This window comes from Anarhichas minor, unplaced genomic scaffold (genome assembly GCF_050575085.1).
Source record: "Anarhichas minor isolate MPS153535 unplaced genomic scaffold, ASM5057508v1 ptg000027l, whole genome shotgun sequence".
In the NCBI taxonomy this organism is placed as follows: Eukaryota; Metazoa; Chordata; class Actinopteri; order Perciformes; family Anarhichadidae; genus Anarhichas; species Anarhichas minor.
This window is the reverse complement of record NW_027466473.1, coordinates 10764823-10786188: the sequence shown is the minus strand read 5'-3', so window position 1 is coordinate 10786188 and position 21366 is coordinate 10764823. Positions and strand designations below refer to the sequence as shown.

At 41.9% G+C, this 21366-nt stretch overlaps 1 protein-coding gene across 1 annotated transcript; it reads left to right on the top strand.

Moving 5' to 3' along the window:
- Positions 1-21143, top strand: LOC142960288 (sodium/potassium/calcium exchanger 3-like). The gene is made up of 17 exons (XM_076102083.1): positions 1-522; positions 6318-6425; positions 12599-12675; positions 12792-12866; positions 12979-13063; positions 13473-13576; positions 13660-13734; positions 13843-13868; positions 15294-15347; positions 15440-15582; positions 15702-15868; positions 15953-16190; positions 16371-16537; positions 17289-17403; positions 17524-17636; positions 17803-17868; positions 18443-21143. Exons 1-17 carry the CDS (start codon positions 420-422, stop codon positions 18551-18553), a joined length of 1827 nt encoding a protein of 608 aa, XP_075958198.1. The 5' UTR covers positions 1-419; the 3' UTR covers positions 18554-21143.
- Positions 21144-21366: the final 223 nt, after the last annotated feature.

Here is a 21366-nt window from a genome sequence, read left to right as displayed (position 1 = left end):
CATGTGTGAACTACACCGTGAGCAGAGAGAGAGAGAGAGCGAGAGAGAGAGAGAGAGAGAGAGAGTGAAGGCTCACGGAGCTCAAGAGCATGTCGCCTCCTGTTGCTGCGCCTCACTGTGGGATCTGCTGTCGACCTTTCAGACCGTTCACATGAACGCAGAAACCTTTTTTTTTAACGCGTTCGCTCGCTATGTTCGACCCGGAGGTTTGGCGGAGTGAGCCAGCGCAGCGTCTGCTCTGAGTCCGGAGAGGGGAACCGGGCTTGAGATTGAGGGGATTTTCTGTATTGTTTTTTTGACACAACTTGGCAGACTTGGCGTTTGCTGCTGCTGGAGCTGTTTGTTTGAAGAGAAAGTGTGAAACAAGTGTCAGGAAGAGAGCAACAGATGTTTTCGGTGGAAATGCGGCCGTCTAAAGAATGAGAGCAGCAGCGAGGCACCGGCGGCCCTTCCAGCGGTTCTGCTGCTGTGGAGTCGGGCTGGTCGCCGTCATTTGGCTCGCACAGGTCATCCAGGCACCAGGTGAGACCTTAATATAGACGCACAGACTGCACGCGCCTGCGTGCCTGCACCATAATTACAGTCCTATGGGTATTCTTAGATTCACACTTGAAAATTGGTATTACATCAATATGTGAAAACATAATCTACAACATACAGTGTGCACAATATAAATCACAGTTGATTTTTATATGAATTTATAGACATTTGTGGACATTTTATAGACGTTTGGATAGGAGCCCACATTTTAGATCGATGCTAGACCTAAAGTTAGATTTAGAATAAAAACATAAAAAGATCCAATCAAAAGGAAAGGAAATAGTAAAATACATTTTACTCTAACACGTTACAAAACAGATCCATATAAATCTATTATTGTCTCAATAAAGAGCTAACTAGTAGAAAATGCTGCATAATACCGGTATTCAGGGCATGTATGTAATACTTTAACTTCATTTGGAGCAAAGATCCAATATACTTCCCCTTCCCCCCCTCCTCTCATCCATGGATCTTCAAGTCTTCTTTTATGTGGAGCAAAATATGAATATTACATGTATGCTGGTTTAGAAATTCTACTGTAGACAGGTGCTGCATTCTCCATCAGTTAAAATAGACATTATTATAACGTTTAAATTGCCTGAAGAAAGAATGCAGTTGTAGAAGTTGATTATGATTACTCTCCAGCCGTGTGCCATTTTTAAGGCAAAATATTGTCTTTAAAGTAAACGAACAGTGCTGCATGCCAGACGGCTGAATCGCTGTTCTAAATATTTAAATCTGAGTTTAGTAGTTTCCAACATGTTCTGCTCACCGTCTCCCAGTTTACAACGCAGGAAGGTGACAGTGTGTTGATTACATAAAGCAGACAGAGGCTGTGGCATGTATAAATCCAATCACTGGGGATCAGTTCGGTTATGGGTTATTGCAGATTGACCATGGTTATTTTATCCTAATCTCAGCAGAATATGATGCGTCTCTTAATAGTCTGCCTGTCCTTTTTAATTTCTGCCTTTTCCCAGGTTGTCACTGTTGCTGAGAATGTTGCTGAGAATGTCTTTTTCATTTGCCTAAATAAGTTGTGGTTAAATGTAGATACTTGATTTCTACATTTATTGTATTTGTCTTGGATTGTTTACAGTTACTGTCATTTAAAACGTTAAAATCATCAGCCTCTATCACATTATTTACCGTTCCCAGTCACATCCGTATCTATAAGTGGTTAGAGCGTGGTTCTTCCATAGATTTTGCAATGTCACATTTGCAGCAGTGCACCTAAAGGCAATCTCCCCCTCGCTCATCATCCTCTCATCACCTTTGCTGAAGTGGTCACACACTGTCTCACACACACACACACACACACACACACACACTCATCATCATCATCAGCAGCTTCAACACCGACCGCGTCATTCTCTCTAATCCTGTGTGCGTTGTAACGATATGAATGAGTGAACTTTGTGTGTTTGATTTACATTTAGGGTTCACCCTTAGTGTTGCAGCCCGCTCCTCCATGAAAGAGTGTCCTGGTGAATGAGCCCTGTCATTAATATTTATACTTCACCTTTAAATTATGAGTGTGTGCCAACAACCAGAAGAGGTTTTTTGAGCTGAGATCAAGGCCGCTCAACTTAAACCATATAAAAGCACGGGGCAAGGTCTGCTGTTTGTAATGGCCACAGGCAGGTTACTCTCGCAATGCTTGGAAAATACCACACGTACTGTAGCATCCTGGATACCACGGCTAGTACAACCATCTCTGGATGTGCTTATCCAACAGTCTGTATCAATATCGTCCCAATTCTGACAAAAACATTGGTTTGGATATCGGAAAAATGATTTACAATAACGCCACCGGCTCGATGAAAAATGTATGCATTATGTTGGAGTTGTAAAGTCTCCAGGAAGAACGATTTTGCGGAGGCAACAAACATTGTTTGAAGCAATTAATACATTCAACACATTTCTTTGCTGAAGACGACCAACTATTTTCCATGTTTGCAAACGTGTGGATTTGATTCGTAACTGAACATTTCAAGCCTCGCTAGACGACGTTCTATATCCAACATGGCCGTCCCTCGTCTGCACATGCAGGTGGTGGATTCCTTTACAAACATTTATAAATCACAGCAGCAGTGCGTCTTAACAGCTGACACATGACGATCCCCTGTGTGTCCCATGTTATGTCTGAAAGCACACTGGACAGACTTTAAGTTCAGTGTTGATTGAGATGGTTTGATGGTTGTGTGGCTCACACAAAACAGTTTCCATTACAGCAAAAACGACTAGCTTTTAAACAGTTTAGCAGATATTGAACCTGCAATAAACAAAATGTTTGGGTCACTCGGGGGGCTGTGGAAATAAACGGACATATCATCTTTTAAAGTTGATATAGCTATCGTGTATATAAACTGTTGCTTATGTACACATCCAACAAAGCAACATCAGAATAGCATCCTTTGGAGTCGTGGGCTGGAAAACAATTACACTAGCTTAAACTTAAACGCGCTAAAATGGTCCGTAGAGCTGAGGGGAACAGCAGCGTTGGCGTATTATTCTCTGTAGGTTTCACATGCTAGTTGTCATGTGATATATTAGTAGTACAAACATGTTTATCATAGTTGCTTGTAAAGTCACTTTTTGTAGAATTAGAATATTTCTGACGCCGGGTAGAAGACACATTGTATCAATTTGACTCATTTTTCTACAAAGACAACATTCTAATGCCACCAGAATAATTGGGAACTTTGTTACATGAAAGTTGTAGTGTTGAATGGAGCCATGGTAGCCGTTTCCAAAAAGGGAAATTGTCACTAAATAATTAAGAACCGTACAAAGTAGGAAGTGGATCGTATATTAATAGCATCATGGCAGAGCTTGTGTCAACTGTAGCACTTATTATTACATGACAATCAGGAAAAACAAATGGATAAATACATTACGTGTACATATTTACATCGACATATCAAGATATTTATAGAACTGTGGTTAAGCTCCATTTTAAGACCAAATCAAATTTTCATCAGCTCTCTGTTTACTGCAACATGACGCTTCCTAAATGTTCCGTCTGAATATCAGAGTGTCGGGCTGAAATACAAATATTATTTTTTGTCAAGTAATATCCATAGACTCGGGTTTCAGAGGCAGCAAATGCTGATCCGCATTGCCACTGTTGAGGATTTTACGGTCCGAGACATTTACTAACACCGACATGCAGTCCTGTCCTGTGGAGGCAGTGTTTGGGGTAAGACCTCAGGAAGCCGGTCTTTCCAGTCGATGTGTTATTGACGGGATCAAATGTCTTGTTTCTGCTGAAGAGGGAGGCAACACTGGTTTGTCCCTTCTGAGGAGAGCAGGTGATGGTGTATGGTTTAAGACATTCATGTTATAAATGAAGAGTTGGTCTTCCAGGCCCTTTTATGAATCAAATAGGTGCTGTATAATAATGTACAGCACTGACACCATTTGATCTGTGTTCATCATGTGTTGCAACAAGATGAATTCTTGCATTTTGAATTATTTGCTGCCTTACGACAAAAACAAAATCATAAATGTCACAAAATAAGCATGTGGCTCGGAGGTTCCCATAAGTCTGCATAATTATACTGTTGTGTAGAGAGAGAGGAATGAATGATGGTATTGACACTTACCATGCTGCACTCAACCAAGGTGTTTATGTTGAGGCATGTGACGGCAGCATTAAGATATTTCCATACAAACTCCACATAACTTCCACGCTTGGAAAGGAATCAAGAGAGTCGACCTAACTTTCAGAATGACGATCGTCTGGGAGACAAAGTATCACATTTAGATTTAATTCACGCAGGCAAGCATAGAGAATAAGGACTTGAAAGTATTTTTAAGAAGTGCAAGACACCAGATTGGGAGCATTTCGATTGGCTCTCAACGGCTCTCAACATGGCGACTCCTGAGCTGGCGGCTCGTAGCTAACGGTGCGCACGGCGCTAACGGTACAAATGAAGGCAAATGTGCTGTCGGAGCAAACGGTGTTTACCTGAGGGGGAACCAGAGGGTGGCTGCTGCACTTCAGCGACAACGCTGTCGGTCGTGACGGCGTTGTCAGCTGTAACCGCCGTGTAAGTGCAGAGCAGAGTGGCGGCCATGAGCTAGCCAGTGGGGCACGCTCGTATGCACTAAACCAAAACAAAGCGCAGAGAAGCTACGATTACAACACACAGAGAGGGAGTGTGACATAATTCTCTGCTCGGGTATACATCACTCGACTATAACCACAAGTTCCCAGAGCCCAATGTGATTCAAAGCTTGAATTTGCTTTATTTTTGTTCGCGAACACAATCCCTAATCCAATCGATTACAATGAAACAGAAAAAACACTGCAAAACTTCACATATGAGAAGCTGTAACCAGACAATGTTTGTCATTTTGGCAAAATGACTTGTACAATTAATCATTATTAATGACTTTCTATCATTTACTTCTAATCAACGGACCATTTTAGCAATTGTTGTTTTGATTTACATAAGTCTTGAGTTAATAAAATCTGAATCTGTGAAAGAACTGGAATCAGCATCCAGTTTTTTTCCATCCATCTCTCCTCTTTCTAATGAGACACGATGGGGTTTAGGTGCTAGAGATTTCCAACAGCGATAGGTGGGAAAATGGTGCAGAGCCATCTGTGGCAGAAACCCATTTGAATTTCATACGAGTCGAGCTCCTCTTGATGCCTCGACATGAAAGCCTTCACGTCTGCTCTCAGCCGTGGCCGCTGCCCTCGTGAAATGGGCTCATTGAGCTGAAAGGTACAAAGGGACTCGCCATCGCCTGGCAATCAGAAAATGCATCAGACACAGACACCATGCTGCCTTGTAAATAAAAGGACAGTCCGTAGTACAAAGTGTAATAATAACCGACTCACTATCTTCTCTGCAATAGTGGAAAGATCTCTGTGGGTGGTGGTGGGGTTTTTCCCCCCATAGGAGAGATGAGTGAGATATATCTGTGGGGAGTTCCTCGCCTGTCGGCGTAGTAAATACTGAAAGCCACGCAGAGAATAGCTATTGAGCTGAAATAAACACCATAAAGATTTCAGTGCTGATTGCTCGGGACAGCTGACGGCAGCAGGCAATGAATCGCTGAACGTGCCGCTATCTCCTCGAACCAGAAACATGAAACTAGAGGCTGTTGAGTTGTTGTTTGACACAAGTACACTCTGGAGACGATCACGATGAAATCCATACTTTGTTTATTAAACTTCAGTCAGAGGTTCTTTGAAAATATTAAGTTTTTTGTGATTTGCAAACGGCTACTGGCTGTAAAAAAAATTAAAGTAGAGCTGGATGGATTGATTAGTTGATCAGTTTTGACAGACGATTAATGATTTTAAGTCGGTTATTAAACCAAAAAAAAACAATCAACTCTCCAATTTCTGACATTTGAGGATTTGCTGCTTTTGGGGTTTTATACTTTTGATCGGACATAACGAGACAGAACCTTGGACTCTTGAAACTGTGATGGACTTTTAAAATGTTTGATTAGTTCTGCAACTTATTGTATTGAATAATTGATTCATCTTTGGGACAATAGTGAAAATGATCTAAAGCCAAATTTGATAGTTTTGTCTAGTTTTGACAGTTTTCTTTAATATGGACAAAGATATTTCTTGTTTATCAACTGATAGTTTCAGCTCTACATTTTACTGACTAAACAATTAAGCAAACTGAAGAATAGCTAACAATGAAAACCACCGTCCGTCCATAAATCACAGCACAGAGGGGTAGGTCTTGGACTGTGTGAGGTCGTCTTTGCACTAAAATGGCTCTGGTGTTGTTTTGTAACAGAGACAGATTCTGGGTTTCGGCCAGGCGTGAACGGTGGGGAGCTGCGATGGACTCGCCGGCTGATGGAGGAGAAGTCGGACAACCAGAGCGTGGATCAGCCTCGAGCAGGTGAGTCACTCTTCTTCACCTGGATAAACCTCGTCTGTTCCTCTAGTTCAGACCAGCAAACTCTCCGAGACTGTCTGCGACACTTATCAGTGTGTGAAGAAACTGATGTGTTGTGATATTTTACATTTTCTCAACATTAAGAAACAATAATTGGGTGGACAAAATGATAGAAACACCTGACGGTACATAATATCATCATATTACCCATGCCTAAATGAGCGTTTACAGTATTCGGAATTACAAACACAAGACCATGATAGCTGCATGGTTTGCGTTGGTAAACGAGATCATTTGGACACTTTGTGTTTTGTAAATGTAGGGAGTCCAAAGAAGTTTAGCGACGCTAACATGTGTATGTGGGTAATCAAGAAAGGCGGCGTGTACCAGAGATTTCTGCCCCGCCCCTGCAGGTGAACTGAAAGGTCATGCGGCATTGTGTCAGTTGTCAGGAGTGTGTAGTCGGTGTCAAGCTTGCGCACCGACACACTCGAGGAGACGGACGGAGCGCACAAGAGGAGGCTGCCAGAGTGAAAGTCAGATTAGATTTTCTAAGGTGGTCTGTCTTCAGCAGGCGCCAGCGTTACCTTCCATTGCTCCCTGAGTCTGGCTGCACCCTGAAGAGTCTGCACAGATTCAAACGGCTCCTTATTATCGCTGAGACATGCCGCCGATCGACAGCCATAACGAGAGCTCTTTTTATCTGGTTCCCAGGCTGATTAGCTCGCTGGCTGACATGAGCCGCATTCATCAAAGCTGAATTCAAATCGGAGAAGAAATCTCTTTATTGTTGTGTGAGGAGAATAGCACAGATAAAATAACACAGCTGCACAATAAAATATCTTTTGCCTTACTGACAGACATCATTTGCATGCTAATATGAGGCTGGCAGTCACAACGTTGTATTGTGTGCCAACTGCACGGTTATTGTATTCTCAGAGAAATTTATGCAAATCAAGTTTTGCTAATAATATACCATGCAAATGGCCTGTCCAGAGCACACCCTTAATTACCACCTTAAATATAATCTGCCTACTGAGGGTGTGCAACCTGAAAAACAACCTGCACACGATGAATGATTTTATGTGAAACGGGCTTTCGTGACATGACTGAGACGAACTCGTAGAGACTTGTCAGCACTTTTCAAATATACAGTATGTTGTTTGTCACAGCAGTTGGGGAAAGATCATCACGTCAGGGAATGCTAATTTTTTTGCAAAATGTTTGCATAACGTACATCTGGCACCGGCTGTTCTTCCGTATGAAAGGTTTGACTTAAAAGTAGTTTTACTAAACGGTACATACAATTGTTTATTTATTTTAGAGGTGTAGCCTTCACTTCATTAACTTCTTATCACCAAACCTCAACTCTCTAAGCCTTTGTTAATCTTTTGTTTCTTCTTTTTAAATCTTTAATAGGTATATGATGAACAGTTCTAGCTCCTGATAATCGTATCTGGAAAAATGATTCCACAGCTCGGTGGCGTCGCAAGTTATTCTTTGGTTATATATTCGGAGGGCTTACATTTGACAGGTTCACGAACACGGACTCTGTGACAATTTGGTCTGGCACTTGGAGTAAATTCCAAGTGTTTTTTTTTATTTTTATTCCACCCTTGAGAGAGAAAATGAGACTCCGTGTCTCTACCAGTGCTCCATTTGCTCTATTCAGCAATTTGTGTTGTGCTACCCGATAACACACTTAACCTTTATTGAGTTCCTGGCTGCAAACAGATCTCCCTCATTATCTCTTACAGAGACACAAGCGTACTGCGGGTGGATACCTCGCTGTAGTAATACACTGCAGGCAAGCGGGCGAACAAAGGGCCGGACAGGTAGTATATATACGACACAGCAGCGAGCTCCGGGCTCAGGTTGCCGCCCTCTTCCTCAGCGGGCCGCCTGACAGTGATTGCATAATCTGTAGTGTGATTAAAAAGCCTGCCCCTCGGCCTCGGGAGGGGATATTATCTTGGGGATTGCACGGTAACGTCCAGGCTGTCTTTCTCTCTTTTCATCCCTCCGCTGCTTAACAAGATGGAGACGGCGTGACCCCGCCTCCAGCTGAAAAGCGCCTGAGACCGTTGTTGCTAGGCAACTGAATGCAACATTTTGAGACCCAGACAATTCTTTCTAGCATTAAAAGTCCAAAGGACTAAAAATAGAGCGTGAGGAGAGGGGGTTGGGGGGTGAATATCAATTATGTAAATGAAGCGACTGGCTCATGCTGTGTGTGTGTGTGTGTGTGTGTCGTCGAGGCTTGTTGTTGTGTTTATTTTGGCAAGCGGCAGTCGGCTGAGAATAGTATTTTCCACAGCCACGATTTAGGGGTTTTTGGGAAAGAGTTGAGAAAGAGAATCTGGCAGATAATCTTACAGAGATTGTCTTCAAATGGTCTTTTATCAGGACAATCAGATTATGGATGCTGTTGGAACATTTGAATCAGTATTCTGTTGGATCTTTATTTTACTCTCCGTCCACAATAAGGCCGAGTGTGAGGCTCACCATAAAACTCCTCTTAAGAGTCTCGACTGTCACTAAAGGGAAGATATTTAGCCGCTTCCTCTGACTTAATGTTTCTTTTCTTCACCCGACGAGTTGATGGAGAATATGATGGATGTCTGTTGTACGATCACCTCCGTCACACCAGTGTAACAGGATGTTCAGTGTTTGTATTGACGGGCGAGGTGGTTGGTGCGGTTTGAAGCGCTGCTATCGTTTCATCAGAGTTGCATTAAAAACCGCCTCAAAGGAAAGCAAATCAAAGAACAAATGCATAATTGAATTTACATTAAACACCTGGATGAGATGTTTATTCTTTGATTCCTCATGAAAAGTGCAGGCTTGTTGCAGAGGTCTGTGTGTGAGTGTGTGTCTGTGTGTGTGTGTGTGTGTGTGTGTGTGTAGGGGGGGGGGGTTGGTTGATGCATGATACGTCGATACCGGAGCTTGACTCCAGGACCCCTGCAGACTCCCGGATCGATAACATTACTCTGCCCCTTCATTCAGCTCCCCTGCAGCAGGTCGACTCAGAGAGAGCTCCGCTCCTCACATGCGCTCTGCTCGTGTCTAGTATTTGCTCGGCCTCGACCTTAAACTTGAAGGAATGATCTGCAGCACTGGCTCTATTGATCTGGACCTCGGATACAATACGCAGATAAGAAAGGATCTGTACTCTGTGAAGCACTCATAACAGTAACGGTACAGATTTCACTTCTTTTTTTAGAGATAGAAAACTGTTCAAAACTTTTCGATTGAACTAATAACGCCGTATTCGCTACTGAGACTTGAGACTAAAATTCTTATCTGTCATTGTGTGATCAAAAGGACACCAAAATAAACCAGGATGGTGTAACTCTATGCCTTCCTTCACTTTGAAATAGGCAACAGTGTTTTATGATTGCTATAAATGCTGTAGTGGAGTCAACTAAAAGCTAATAAACTTTTATATAGTAGAGTCAGACACTCAGTTTGTTAGGCTAATAGCAGATGCATTAGGGGTAAGCCTACGCTTTGCTTCTTGACAAACAGTGTCTATTTTAACATGTGCCTCCTGGCTTTTATAATGCCGTGGAGTTAATATTTCAAATAGTTGTTTAGCGTCCTTTTTTCCATCACAGAGTTATTTTCTGTTATAATTCATCGCTGTCTTTTTGTTGCTTTACAGCATAAATCTACCGTGCATGCTAGTTAACAAGGATACAATAAGTAAAGCCACCATTAACTCTCAGATATCACAACAGAGTGACTAGTACGTTCATGATGCACAATAATTATGTTTCATTCATTGATCTTTTTGACAAAGATCAATGATGTTCATAGCTCTGTATGCATCACGATGCCTTTTTGACATTTGCATTTCATGCACTTTCCAGTATTCTGTTAAATGAAGTGATCTGTTTTAGATGAATGGAGTTTGAACTTATCTGTACACGCTTACAGATAGACACATTATAAATGAAACAGCTTCCATTGATTGGTAACACAGATCAATGACGCAACCGCTTTCTTAAAGCTTCACTCCGTCTGTGATGTCCTTCCTGTTTCATAGCTGCAGTTCATGTGCAATAGATGTGCGTAGGTTGAAGAAATGTATGCAGCTATTTACACTTGTGGATGATCAGATTTCAGAGCACTTCAGCTTGTGCAGGAAGGAAACAAAGATATGTGAGCTGCTGTGAAGGCTGTGACAGACGGAGCTGGATCAGAGGTGAAAGAGTTGTGGGAGCGTTTTATGATTCTGGCATTATAAAGACACCGAGCACAGAGAGACGTGATGTTAGAGGTCCGAGTACAGAGACACTCGTGTTGTCAGAGTAACGGCACATCAATGCAGCGCGACCTCCGATTACAAAACTACTGACTTCATCAAGCTGATGGCACATCTGGCTTAAATCCCAGATTTGGGAAGTTGCAGATGTGCAATCTTCTTGAACCGCGGTGATTCAATTTTTTGGTGTTGCGTTGTGAAATCACGGCGTAAGAGTTTTCGGCAAGAGACATTCCTGTCCATTAGCCTTCAGCAGACCAGTAAGCTGAGACATGCTGTGTATCTCAAAGCTATTCTTCCCCCTCCCTCACTCTCTCAGACCTCTCCTGAGGGTTTGTAAGGAAAAATAAATATTTTTAGACATTACAGGCAAGATCTGCTGTCACTTCTCTCTCTTTTTCTTTTCATTTTTCATAAACCCTAACCATGGGAAGTGCATATTCACCTCCCCCTTTCTCACTGTTCAGGCAATTGCCTTGCTTTTGGCTTCGTACTGCCACCCATCCCCAAAAAAAAAAAAAAAAAAAAAAAAGGAAAAGCTGCCCCCGGGGAGACTGTCGCCATAGCAACTGCCTTCACCAGAGCAACTCCTCAAAGCATCCGTCTGAGGTACATGCTGCAGCCCTCGGTTTCTACCGACAGAATAACCTGAGAGTTTATGTTTTGGGGGCAGAAAGGAGACTGGAAGGCTTCCGGGGCTGAGAGCAAAGAAGAAACAAAGCCACGGAGAGAGCACAGATGTCCAACAGTCCAACAGCTGATCAGCATGACAGGCCGCTTGAGAAGACGCATACAGTGCAGCGTCGCTATTCTGGATGCCTCTTTCGTGCGATAGGATGACAAAGTTTGCATGCTAAGCCTCGGTGATTTAGCGGACGAGCCCTGTCCTGCAATAACAGCTGGCACGGAGAAAATAGGCTTTGTCCTCTAAGAGAGACGAAAACAAAGCCAACTGTCAGGAAAAACTCACTTCAACTCTGGTCCTTGAAAATGATGCACAAGAAGCATTTCATGGCACAACCAGCATCCAGGCAGGCGGTGCTGCACTCTGGCACAGACACAAATGTGTAAACATTACTGCACAAACATTTACATTTTCGAACTGAACATAGCCAAATGACTGTCCCCCCCCCCCTCCTCGGGACCATGCGGCCTCCTCCTCTCACTCTCCGACACTGGAGGCTCAAGGATCAAATCTCATATCCCCGACCACAAGGGACCCTCTCTTAATCAATGCTGTCTGTTGTTCAGCTTCCATGCATCATGACGGCTGCACTGTGCTTATTGTGTGCTTGCCGACCCACCGTCGTCTCACACAGCAGAGGAGCTATTAATAGCTCCATGCTCCCCAGCAGTTTTTATTCAACCAGCTCGGCTCGAGGTGTGAATTGGAGCTGCACCACACTCTCGAGGCTTTCTGTTGAAATGTCAAGGGAATAGAGGGAAGCTAGGCCGTCATTGACACTTTCTATTTTTTATTTATTTTAAACTCGAGGAAGGACAGGAAGCAGCTGTCGGTTTCACTTCCTGTCTCACTCTTCAGCGCAAGAAGAACACTGTGTCTACATGATGTTCTTGTGGGTTGTACCACGTCTGAAAGAAATGGTGTCTAGCATGAAGACACACGGGATGAATAGATATAATTAAATATGGTAATAGAATAAAAATGAAGCTTTGTAGTTGTACATCAGAAATCAGAAGGAAGTTAGTCAAATAATTTCATTTGGTAGAAATATTCCATAAGGCAGAGAACAATAAGTACATTACTGTATGTCATTTGTTCTCTAAATTTAACATTTTGTGTTTCTCATTGTCAAAGTACAAATCATTTCGTTTGCAGCTTGCAGGCTGTTTTTGAGTGGAAAAAGAAATCAACTTAGAAAAATAACTGTCTATCCCTCCGCAGCCATCCACGAGTTTCCAGAGGACATCTTTACCAAGGAGCAGAGGAAGGACGGGGCTGTTTGTCTGCATGCACTCTGTGTGAGTATGTCACACGATCTGCAGAAGCCAACATGTATTAGAGACATAACTCATTTATTTTATTAGAAGGCATGTGTACCTCCACTCTCTTATCTGTGCTCAACTGTGCTGTCCAGGCCATCTACATGTTCTACGCTCTGGCCATCGTCTGTGACGACTACTTTGTCCCTTCCCTTGAGAAAATATCCGAGGTGAGAAAATGGCACCAACCTGCCATCAGACATCATTTTCTTAGTCTAGTAGATTCATATTTGATTATTATTATTATTATTCTGAGCTTTTTGTTTTGTTTTTGTCTTTCAGAACCTGCAGCTCAGTGAAGATGTGGCTGGGGCGACATTCATGGCGGCAGGCAGCTCTGCGCCGGAGCTTTTCACCTCTCTCATTGGTTAGTAGCTCAGCCAATCACGAGCAAAGTACCAGTTGTGGCAGTTTTGACAAAAGCTGCCAAAAATAGTTTTCATGTATGAACATTTGAACACATTGGAAGTCTTCACTTCCTCTGCACTGCCAGAATCATCCAGGAGATGTCAGCAGAGTCTAATTTACAACCTTAAAAGGGATTTTCGTTATTTCTAGGGATTTTCTTAGAGATTAGTGACTAGTGAACTCTAAATACAGAGCTGGATGGCGTGTCTTTCTGTGTGTAATCAAAAAGAAAAAGAAAACAGGGAGATGAGGGAGACGACAGACTGAGGGGATTTTATCTAATCTGAATTCTAAACAAAGGCAGATACCAAATGCACAGGTTTGACTTCCTCTCCTCCCATCTGTCTCTCTGTGTCACCCACCCTCAGGTGTTTTCATCACCAAAGGAGACGTTGGAGTCGGCACAATTGTTGGCTCTGCCGTCTTCAACATCCTGGTGATCATTGGCCTGTGTGGGATCTTTGCAGGCCAGGTAGGAAAAAAAACGTGCACAACATCTTGCACGCAGTTGCTCCTGAGTGAAGGAACACTGACATCTATAACTTTCCTCCACAGACGGTGGTCTTGACGTGGTGGTCGCTTTTTCGAGATTCCTCCTACTACATCCTCTCTGTACTAGCTCTCATCATGGTGAGGTTTGCTGTGTTGGTGCTTTTGAGTCAAGATAATCAGTGATTGTGTTTAAATCTTCAACACCTCCACATTGTGTTTTGAAGAATACATTTTCCCCCTCTTTAGGTTATCTATGATGCCACAGTTGTCTGGTGAGTCCACGCACCTTGAGTTCTGCTTGTGTACTTGTCATATTATCACATTTCTGCAGCAGGCATCTGTATTCACACCGACACAGATCTGCAAATGAATCTCGGTCCCCTCACTCGCTCTAATTGGTGTCAACAACCTCCCCCTCAAATGACTGTTATTACAATCATGAAGATTAGGGTGTCAACGAGATCAACAATCAGTGGTTGTGGAACATGTTAAATCAATTTGGTTCTTGATTCGTACTCGACAATAACATCTGAATACGTATTTCGAGTCGGCTCATTTCAGGGTCTGCTGAACAAGCGATGTGTTCAAAAATGTAATGACTTTTCATTTGTTTCATGTGTGTGAGGTAACTGTCCTCACACACATGATCAGTGATTTGGAGCTTAGCTGATTAATTTCTTTTGTGGAGCTTTTCCTTCTTAACAGGCTCACTTGGTGCTGTTGATGCATTCTAATCTTCCTGTCCTGAATATTTAACCCTGACCCTGATGAAGGCCACATGCTTTGATCTAAATAGTGAAGTTGTTCTATATACTACAGAGCTTTTCCCTTTTCAGTGCACCTTGGAAGCAGGTGAAGTTGTGCTAGAAGCCTCCACTCTGTACTGAATGTTTTCCCATCAGTCAACCTGTCCCTCTACTGTTGTATGTGTCAGTGGTTTTAATGAAAGAGCAGATTTATTCATGGCTTTAATGTGGGTTGAAGGTGTGGATTCATCAGTGATATATGGCAGGCTGTTAATTGAATCGCAGCGGGCCAAGCTGTCCCGGCGTATTTCACCTCACCGCTGTCCTTCTGAATATACTTTGTAAGATTTGTATCCGAGCTCTTTTTTAGCAAATCACTGCATGCTCCTAATATCTGAGATATGAGTCTCTGCACATTTGCAGCAGTAGTCGTCTAGTTCCTATCCAGGCTTAGTGGACCAGCTGGAGCTAAGCAGCAAGTGTGTTGATGCATTTTCAGGAGTACACAGTTGTGTTGTGAAGTGTTTCTCTATAACATGTATTACTCTTGAGCAAGTGAGCAACAATCAAAGTGATAGTTTTGGAAAAAAAAGGTGGTTATTTTTCATCGTTTAGCATTCAAAAACTCAACTAATCTGCTTCATCGTGACTGTGTAGCTGTGGCTTGATTAGATTTGACTTACAGAACTGGCAATTAAATATGTTTTTCATTATTTTAACAATTAATTGATCTATGTTTCTTTTATAATGTATATAACAAATGCCATGCTCTGTAATTTAAAGATAAAATATTTTAAAATGAATTATATTTAACATTTTTATTGATGTAAATCATGACCGACACCCCTTGCTGTTACAGTATGATGAAAGGTTAACTTACTATATTATCTGTTATATTTGAAGATCGCTTACAGTGCAAACACCAGACTAACACAAATATTTGCTGTGCAGGTGGGAGTCGCTGCTCCTCATGACTATGTATGGCATCTACATTATAATCATGAAGTAAGTTTACCAAAAGACTAAACAGTCGTCATCTCTCCGTGTTTATGGTATATATGAATGTAAGCAAACGATATCCCTTTGTTTGGTTGCAGGTTCAACTCCCAGCTTCTGGCGTTTGTGACGCGTCAGCTCAGGAGCTCCGGGCCGTGCTGCCTCGGATCAGAGAATCACACGGACAACAAGATGGGAGAGGAGGGCTCTGCTTGCAACACCTCCCTGGTGCTTCTTAACAAAGGTCAGAAGATGTTTGAATGGTCTTCTCTTCTTCCCTTCTGTGGGTCTGTTCTCTCGCAGTGTCGTATATAAACGGGAAGTTATTTGTCATATGTTTGATCGACGACAACTTTTTCACAGGCCAAGCCAATGGTCAGGAGGCGCCTCCGGTCATCATGGTGGATGAGCTTCTCATCCTCAACCCCCACAAGCTGTCCTTCTCTGACGCTGGCCTGCGTATCATGATTACCCCCCACTTCTCCCCCCGCACCAGGCTCTCCATGGCAGGACGCATGCTCATCAGTGAGGTATTTGATGCACATATAACGCACATAACACATTTTTGTCCGAGCTCTAAAACGAAAAACAAACTTTCTGTTCTCCTCTCGTAGAGACAGAGGCTGATCCAGAGCTCGAAGAATCAGCGGGATGGCGAGGCCGGCCCGGGGTCACGAGGGGCATCGACCAATAACAGCCTGAAGAGGACGGGCTCCTGCAGTCTGGAGAACGGAGGCAGTAGACCTGAGATAGGAGACGCAGAGCCAGGAGACAAGCCTGGAGTCGAGGTGGGCCCGACAGAGGAAGAGGAGGGGGACGACGATGGGATTTTCAGCCCTGTGCGCATACCAGGTGAGGAAGATCCAGCACTAACTGTTAACAGGCGTGAAGTGCAAGTAAGACTGTCGATGATTTTTTTGTTGATTGATTTCTTTTTGATGTTGAAGCTAATCCCTGGTTGACTAAGGTCCTTGACCTTCTTGATGTCTTGACTACCATGTGCCCTCCTGACTGACTTCCTGCTCCTCACAGGTAGCTGCTGTGCGCGGGTGAGGTGGGTGATCAAGTGGCCTCTGGGCCTCGTGCTCTACTGCACTGTGCCTAATTGTATTCTGCCACGCTGGCACCGCTGGTTCATGGTCACCTTTGCGGCCTCGACCCTGTGGATCGCTATCTTCTCCTACCTCATGGTGTGGATGGTAAGACCGTGATCTTTTATTCTGAAACAATAACAAAAAACAAAGCAAAAATGACAAAAGAATTATCATAGATGCTTCAAGTGGCTGTTGGTTAAGGCTGGACCCAAATATTCGACTATTAGGATCTTTGTTCACTGTGTAGTGTTTGTTTTTTTATTAACCCCTCGTGATAAAAAAACATGCATAAAACACAATTAACTTAAAAGTTAATGCCTTTAATTTAACCGAACGACACTTTTAGCATGGAGACGAGCCAGGCCAGAGCCGCTGTTTTGTACGTCGGAGCGCAATCAATGAGGGGCCCGGGCTGAAAGGCCAGAGCGGAGGCCTCTGGAGGCTGCATTACGCGTTCACCATTCACACAATACATGAAAACAGGATTCGTGGACTCATGACACATTTTGTTTGAGAAAAAGAAAAGGAGGAAGCCTCTGAGTGTGCGACAGAGGAATTGTGCTGCGTTGACATGAGCCCTACGGTCATGGCAGTCCCGCGCACTGCAGTTGAGTCGCCGGCCGAAGCTTTGAATATTCGTTGTTGACTTACTTTGTTACTACCAAAGCTCCACAGCCAATATATAACGGTATTCAGTGCAGCCCTACTGTTGGTCTAATACAACAATACAGCTATAGTTAACAGCGTGCTTTGAACTCTTTACATTGTTTGCATAGATGTAAATTGACTTTTGTACTACCTTAAAATGCTCCCTCTGTGTATACTTGACCCTGGTGTGTCCTAATGTTTCTTTCAGGTCACGATTATCAGTTTCACACTCGACATCCCAGACTACATCATGGGTATAACCTTCCTGGCAGCAGGGACCAGTGTGCCAGACTGCATGGCAAGTCTGATTGTAGCTCGACAAGGTAAAAAAAAAAAAAAGCCTCGTAGATGTCGTTATTCTGAATCTCCAAGTACTATTCTGTCTTTGTGGTGCAAGTGCTTAAATTCAGCATTTCTCTGTCGTTTTTCCCGTCTCTTTTCAGGCATGGGGGACATGGCGGTGTCTAACTCCATAGGCAGCAATATCTTTGACATCCTGCTGGGTTTGGGTTTCCCCTGGGCTTTGCGTACCCTTGTGGTGGAGCACGGATCATCAGTATGCATACACTTTATCTCAGTACAATACCGATCTGTTTTTCCTTCTGTCTGTGATGCACTGATGTCTGCATGTGTTTGAGAGGGCTATCAAAAACCAAGACTTTGGGCTCTCACTTCTGTTAAATGGTCATAAAATTGTGACACTTGCTTTTCTTCCACTATAGGTCTCCATAAATAATAAAGGACTTGTGTATTCTGTCGTCCTGCTGCTGGCATCCGTGTTTCTGACGGTGAGGACACTTTAATTCAGTTCAAGACACCGTGGAGTGTTACTGTGCAGAGCAGAGTGTCTGATGAAATAACTCAACATGTAAAAAAAGAGAATTTGCCTGAATTAAACCCTGAAGACTTACGATTGACCTGCATGTCTCCCAGATCACTAGTTCAGTGTGAAAAATGCAAAAACAGAAACGGTTTTCTAAAATGATTTCTTATATTTGAGGCCTAAAATTATATTAATAAATCAATTAATTCATCTTAAATTTTTGCCACAGAGTTTTTTTCTGTACATGGTGAGCTGTTTACAGCTTTCTGCACAAGCAAGTGATCAAAAATGTAATGAATGCAGGTTTAAGGGATAGTTTGATACATAGTTACTGGATTTATTTACCCTCAAATATTGACATCGGCCTGATAAACCCAGTATCAGTCTGCCTCTACTACATGTCCACTCTACCTACCTTTTTATAATAAATATCCTGGTGTCTCATACTGCCCATTCTACAGAGCAAAAACTTAAAAAAAAACGTTGTATTCCAGGTGAATCTTTTTGTGTCTTCCTCACCACTGTCTCTCTGCTTCCAGGTGATGTGTGTTCATCTGAACCACTGGAGGCTGGATCGCCGGTTGGGTCTGGGTCTGTTGTTTCTCTATACCATCTTCCTGCTCTGCTCCATCCTCTTTGGGCAGATGTGAGGCCTTAAGGGTCAAAAGTCAACCCTGTAGGACAACATGATGAGTACCTACCTTTCTACCACACGTCCTCTTTCCTGAAGCCAAAAAAAAAGAGCGACAGCATTGTTGTGTTCCTTGTGAGAGTTTCTGTGCACCTCTGTAGGACTCACTAGGGCGGTACTGTACACATGCAACTACACAAACACACACTAATGTCTTTTATCAATAGCACAATTTTTCTTTCTTTTTGTACAGTGCAGCGTCTTTGAAGTATCAAATTTGGTGACTTACCAAAATATTTAATGACATGGCAGATGGAAGTAGTAGGCTTGTGGGCCTTTAATAACAATATGAAACAGGAAGTGACCCCAACATAAAAACTAAAAAAATATCACGAATAATTGGTAATAGTTTTTTAAATGAATGCGTCATCACTATTTCCTGTTTCTTTAATCTGCCATGTCATGCTTGGACGTATTGTTCAAGATTTAAAAAAAAAAAACATAGCAGATAAAAATTGTCTGTTGGCCTTAGATTTGAACGCCCTTGTATGTTTTGAATGTACAACCTGTACCATAAGTGTGGAGATATTTACATGCATTCAAATGTAGCAGGCGGCACTGAATTACAGCAAAGACCCTCTGAACAGATGGTGAGGTACTTTACTCCTACAATAAAGGACATGTATGTGTCTGTAGACTTTTAGAAAATGCACATTATTGTGACAATATTTTGCCTAACTACTTATAAGCAAGTATTGGTACAGCTTAATGTACGTAAAGAGATTAAATTAGTGTTACAGTATTTTTAGAATAATATATAATGTACGGCGATGAGTGTCGCAATCTTTGATGACTTTGATTGCAGGTTAGTTGTAATACGTCACGTTTAGGTACGACAATCGATGTTTGTATTGTACATTTTATGAGATTATTTAACTTTGGTGGAACATTTTTACTCGGATCAGGACAGAAGCAGCACCTTATATACTCTCACATGCACATACTGGATCTGTTTGTGTGTAGCATCGCAATAATGCTGTATATTCTCTATACATGCTGCTCCTCTCTCCTTTTTATAAGATCATTCAGAAAGCACAACAATTTGGACACATTCAGATAATTAGATGAATTCAAGAATAAATGTTCCACCAAAAGGAACTGGGCAATTTGTTTTTGTCTTTTTTCCAAATGGCTGTATTATTATTATTATTATTATTAATATTATTAATATTATTGTCATTGTCTACCTGACAACACTTTTTACTGTTTGTAAATGTTGAATAATTAACATAGTTTTACAATAATAAATGTCCGACAGAGACTAGTTTTGTGACGTTTTTAATATTTTTAAAAGAAAATACATAATGTAAGCCTACTTGTGAATTATTGTAACGGGATGAATGCATATGTTGTCAGTTTGTTTAGTGGAATATGAAGGCTGTTCTATCAGACTAGCACTTGCTATGAATTCAATTGCAGTTGTCTTAAAATCTTTAAAGCACTAAAATCTTTTATTTCAGTATTGATTCATTGACGACCTTAATTCATGCAAGGGAAGACACAGAAAATTAAGCTCCGTTTACAGGTTTAAATTGAGTTTAAAAGAACAACAAAATATTTTTTTGAATTTTTTGAAAGAATGGCTAGAATAGAAGAAATAGCACTTAGTTTAAATGACAGTAAGTATTCATCCCTTGTCCCTCTAAATTGTCCCCACATAATCTGTCATAATTTAGGTTTACATAATTTTTCCATCTTTCAGTTACGGTTTAAAAGTATAGTTTCATTTAAACATATTTGATCAGATCTGCTCAAATGTCGTGCCAAAAGGTTTTGTACTAGATGCATCTTAATGGGGTTTTACTGCGACGGATGTTAAAATGTTATCTGATAAATGCCTGTATCCTAAACATAAAAGCTACACTTTGACACTTGTGGGTAACTTTTTTTCCATGCCTGTACTGCTTGTCCAGAAAAAAAGGCTGAAACTATGAGTTGTTTAGTTCATCAGTAGAAAATAAATCAATAACTAATCTGTCAATCAGTTAATTGTTTGAATCTTTGATCATGCAAATCTGTAATTTGCAGCTCCTCGTATGTGAGGATTTGCTCATTAGAAAGGCTGACAATGATGGAAAACGTTTTTTTCTTCCCGCTCTTAATTTAGCACTGTTTTGCATTTGTGAGAGAATGCCATTTTGATGTAGAGACTGTCTCTGCATGCCCTCACTACCTTCATCCTTGTTAAGCATCCACAACCATCATTAACTAATTGTGTTTTTCCAGGAAATGATTTACAGCAGCTTGTGATGCTAATTTGTGCTTTCACTCCGCTGTCGGTAGTCTCTTCTGTTAACTCATGTATTCAGATCTACTAATAATCTCAATATGCTAGTGATTGCTACTGAGAGGCACAACAGCACCAAAGCAGACGGTTGAACTCCAGAACTTGTTGTGGTTTCACAACGCATTCAAAGAATGTTATCTTTATCCTGCTGTGATGTTAGGAGCTAGTGGCTGTTTTAGAGTTGAAATGTATTGCTTAGAGGTCGTATTGGATCATAGAAGACTGTTGTATCTTGAGACCAATAAATAACGTGCAATAACAATTGATCTCTTTCACCTGATATGTTCTGTAGGTTGCAGTGATACTGAATGGATGGAGCTGCCTGAATGCCGAATGATTAGAAAAAGGACATTTAGTCTATGACAGGCATCTAATCGAATCCTGAAGTAACATTTAATACATGACCTTTTTTAAGACACTTTTTATACAATTCAAGAACTTATAGCCACATAAATCCTAACCAGTTACACCACACCAGCAACACA

Coding starts and splice junctions, on each gene's coding strand:
- LOC142960288 (XM_076102083.1), top strand. CDS start 420: ATGAGAGCAGCAGCGAGGCACCGGCGGCCCTTCCAGCGGTTCTGCTGC. Junction 13,577..13,659: donor GTGGGATCTTTGCAGGCCAG/GTAGGAAAAAAA, acceptor TTTCCTCCACAG/ACGGTGGTCTTGACGTGGTG. Junction 15,869..15,952: donor GACGCATGCTCATCAGTGAG/GTATTTGATGCA, acceptor CTCCTCTCGTAG/AGACAGAGGCTGATCCAGAG.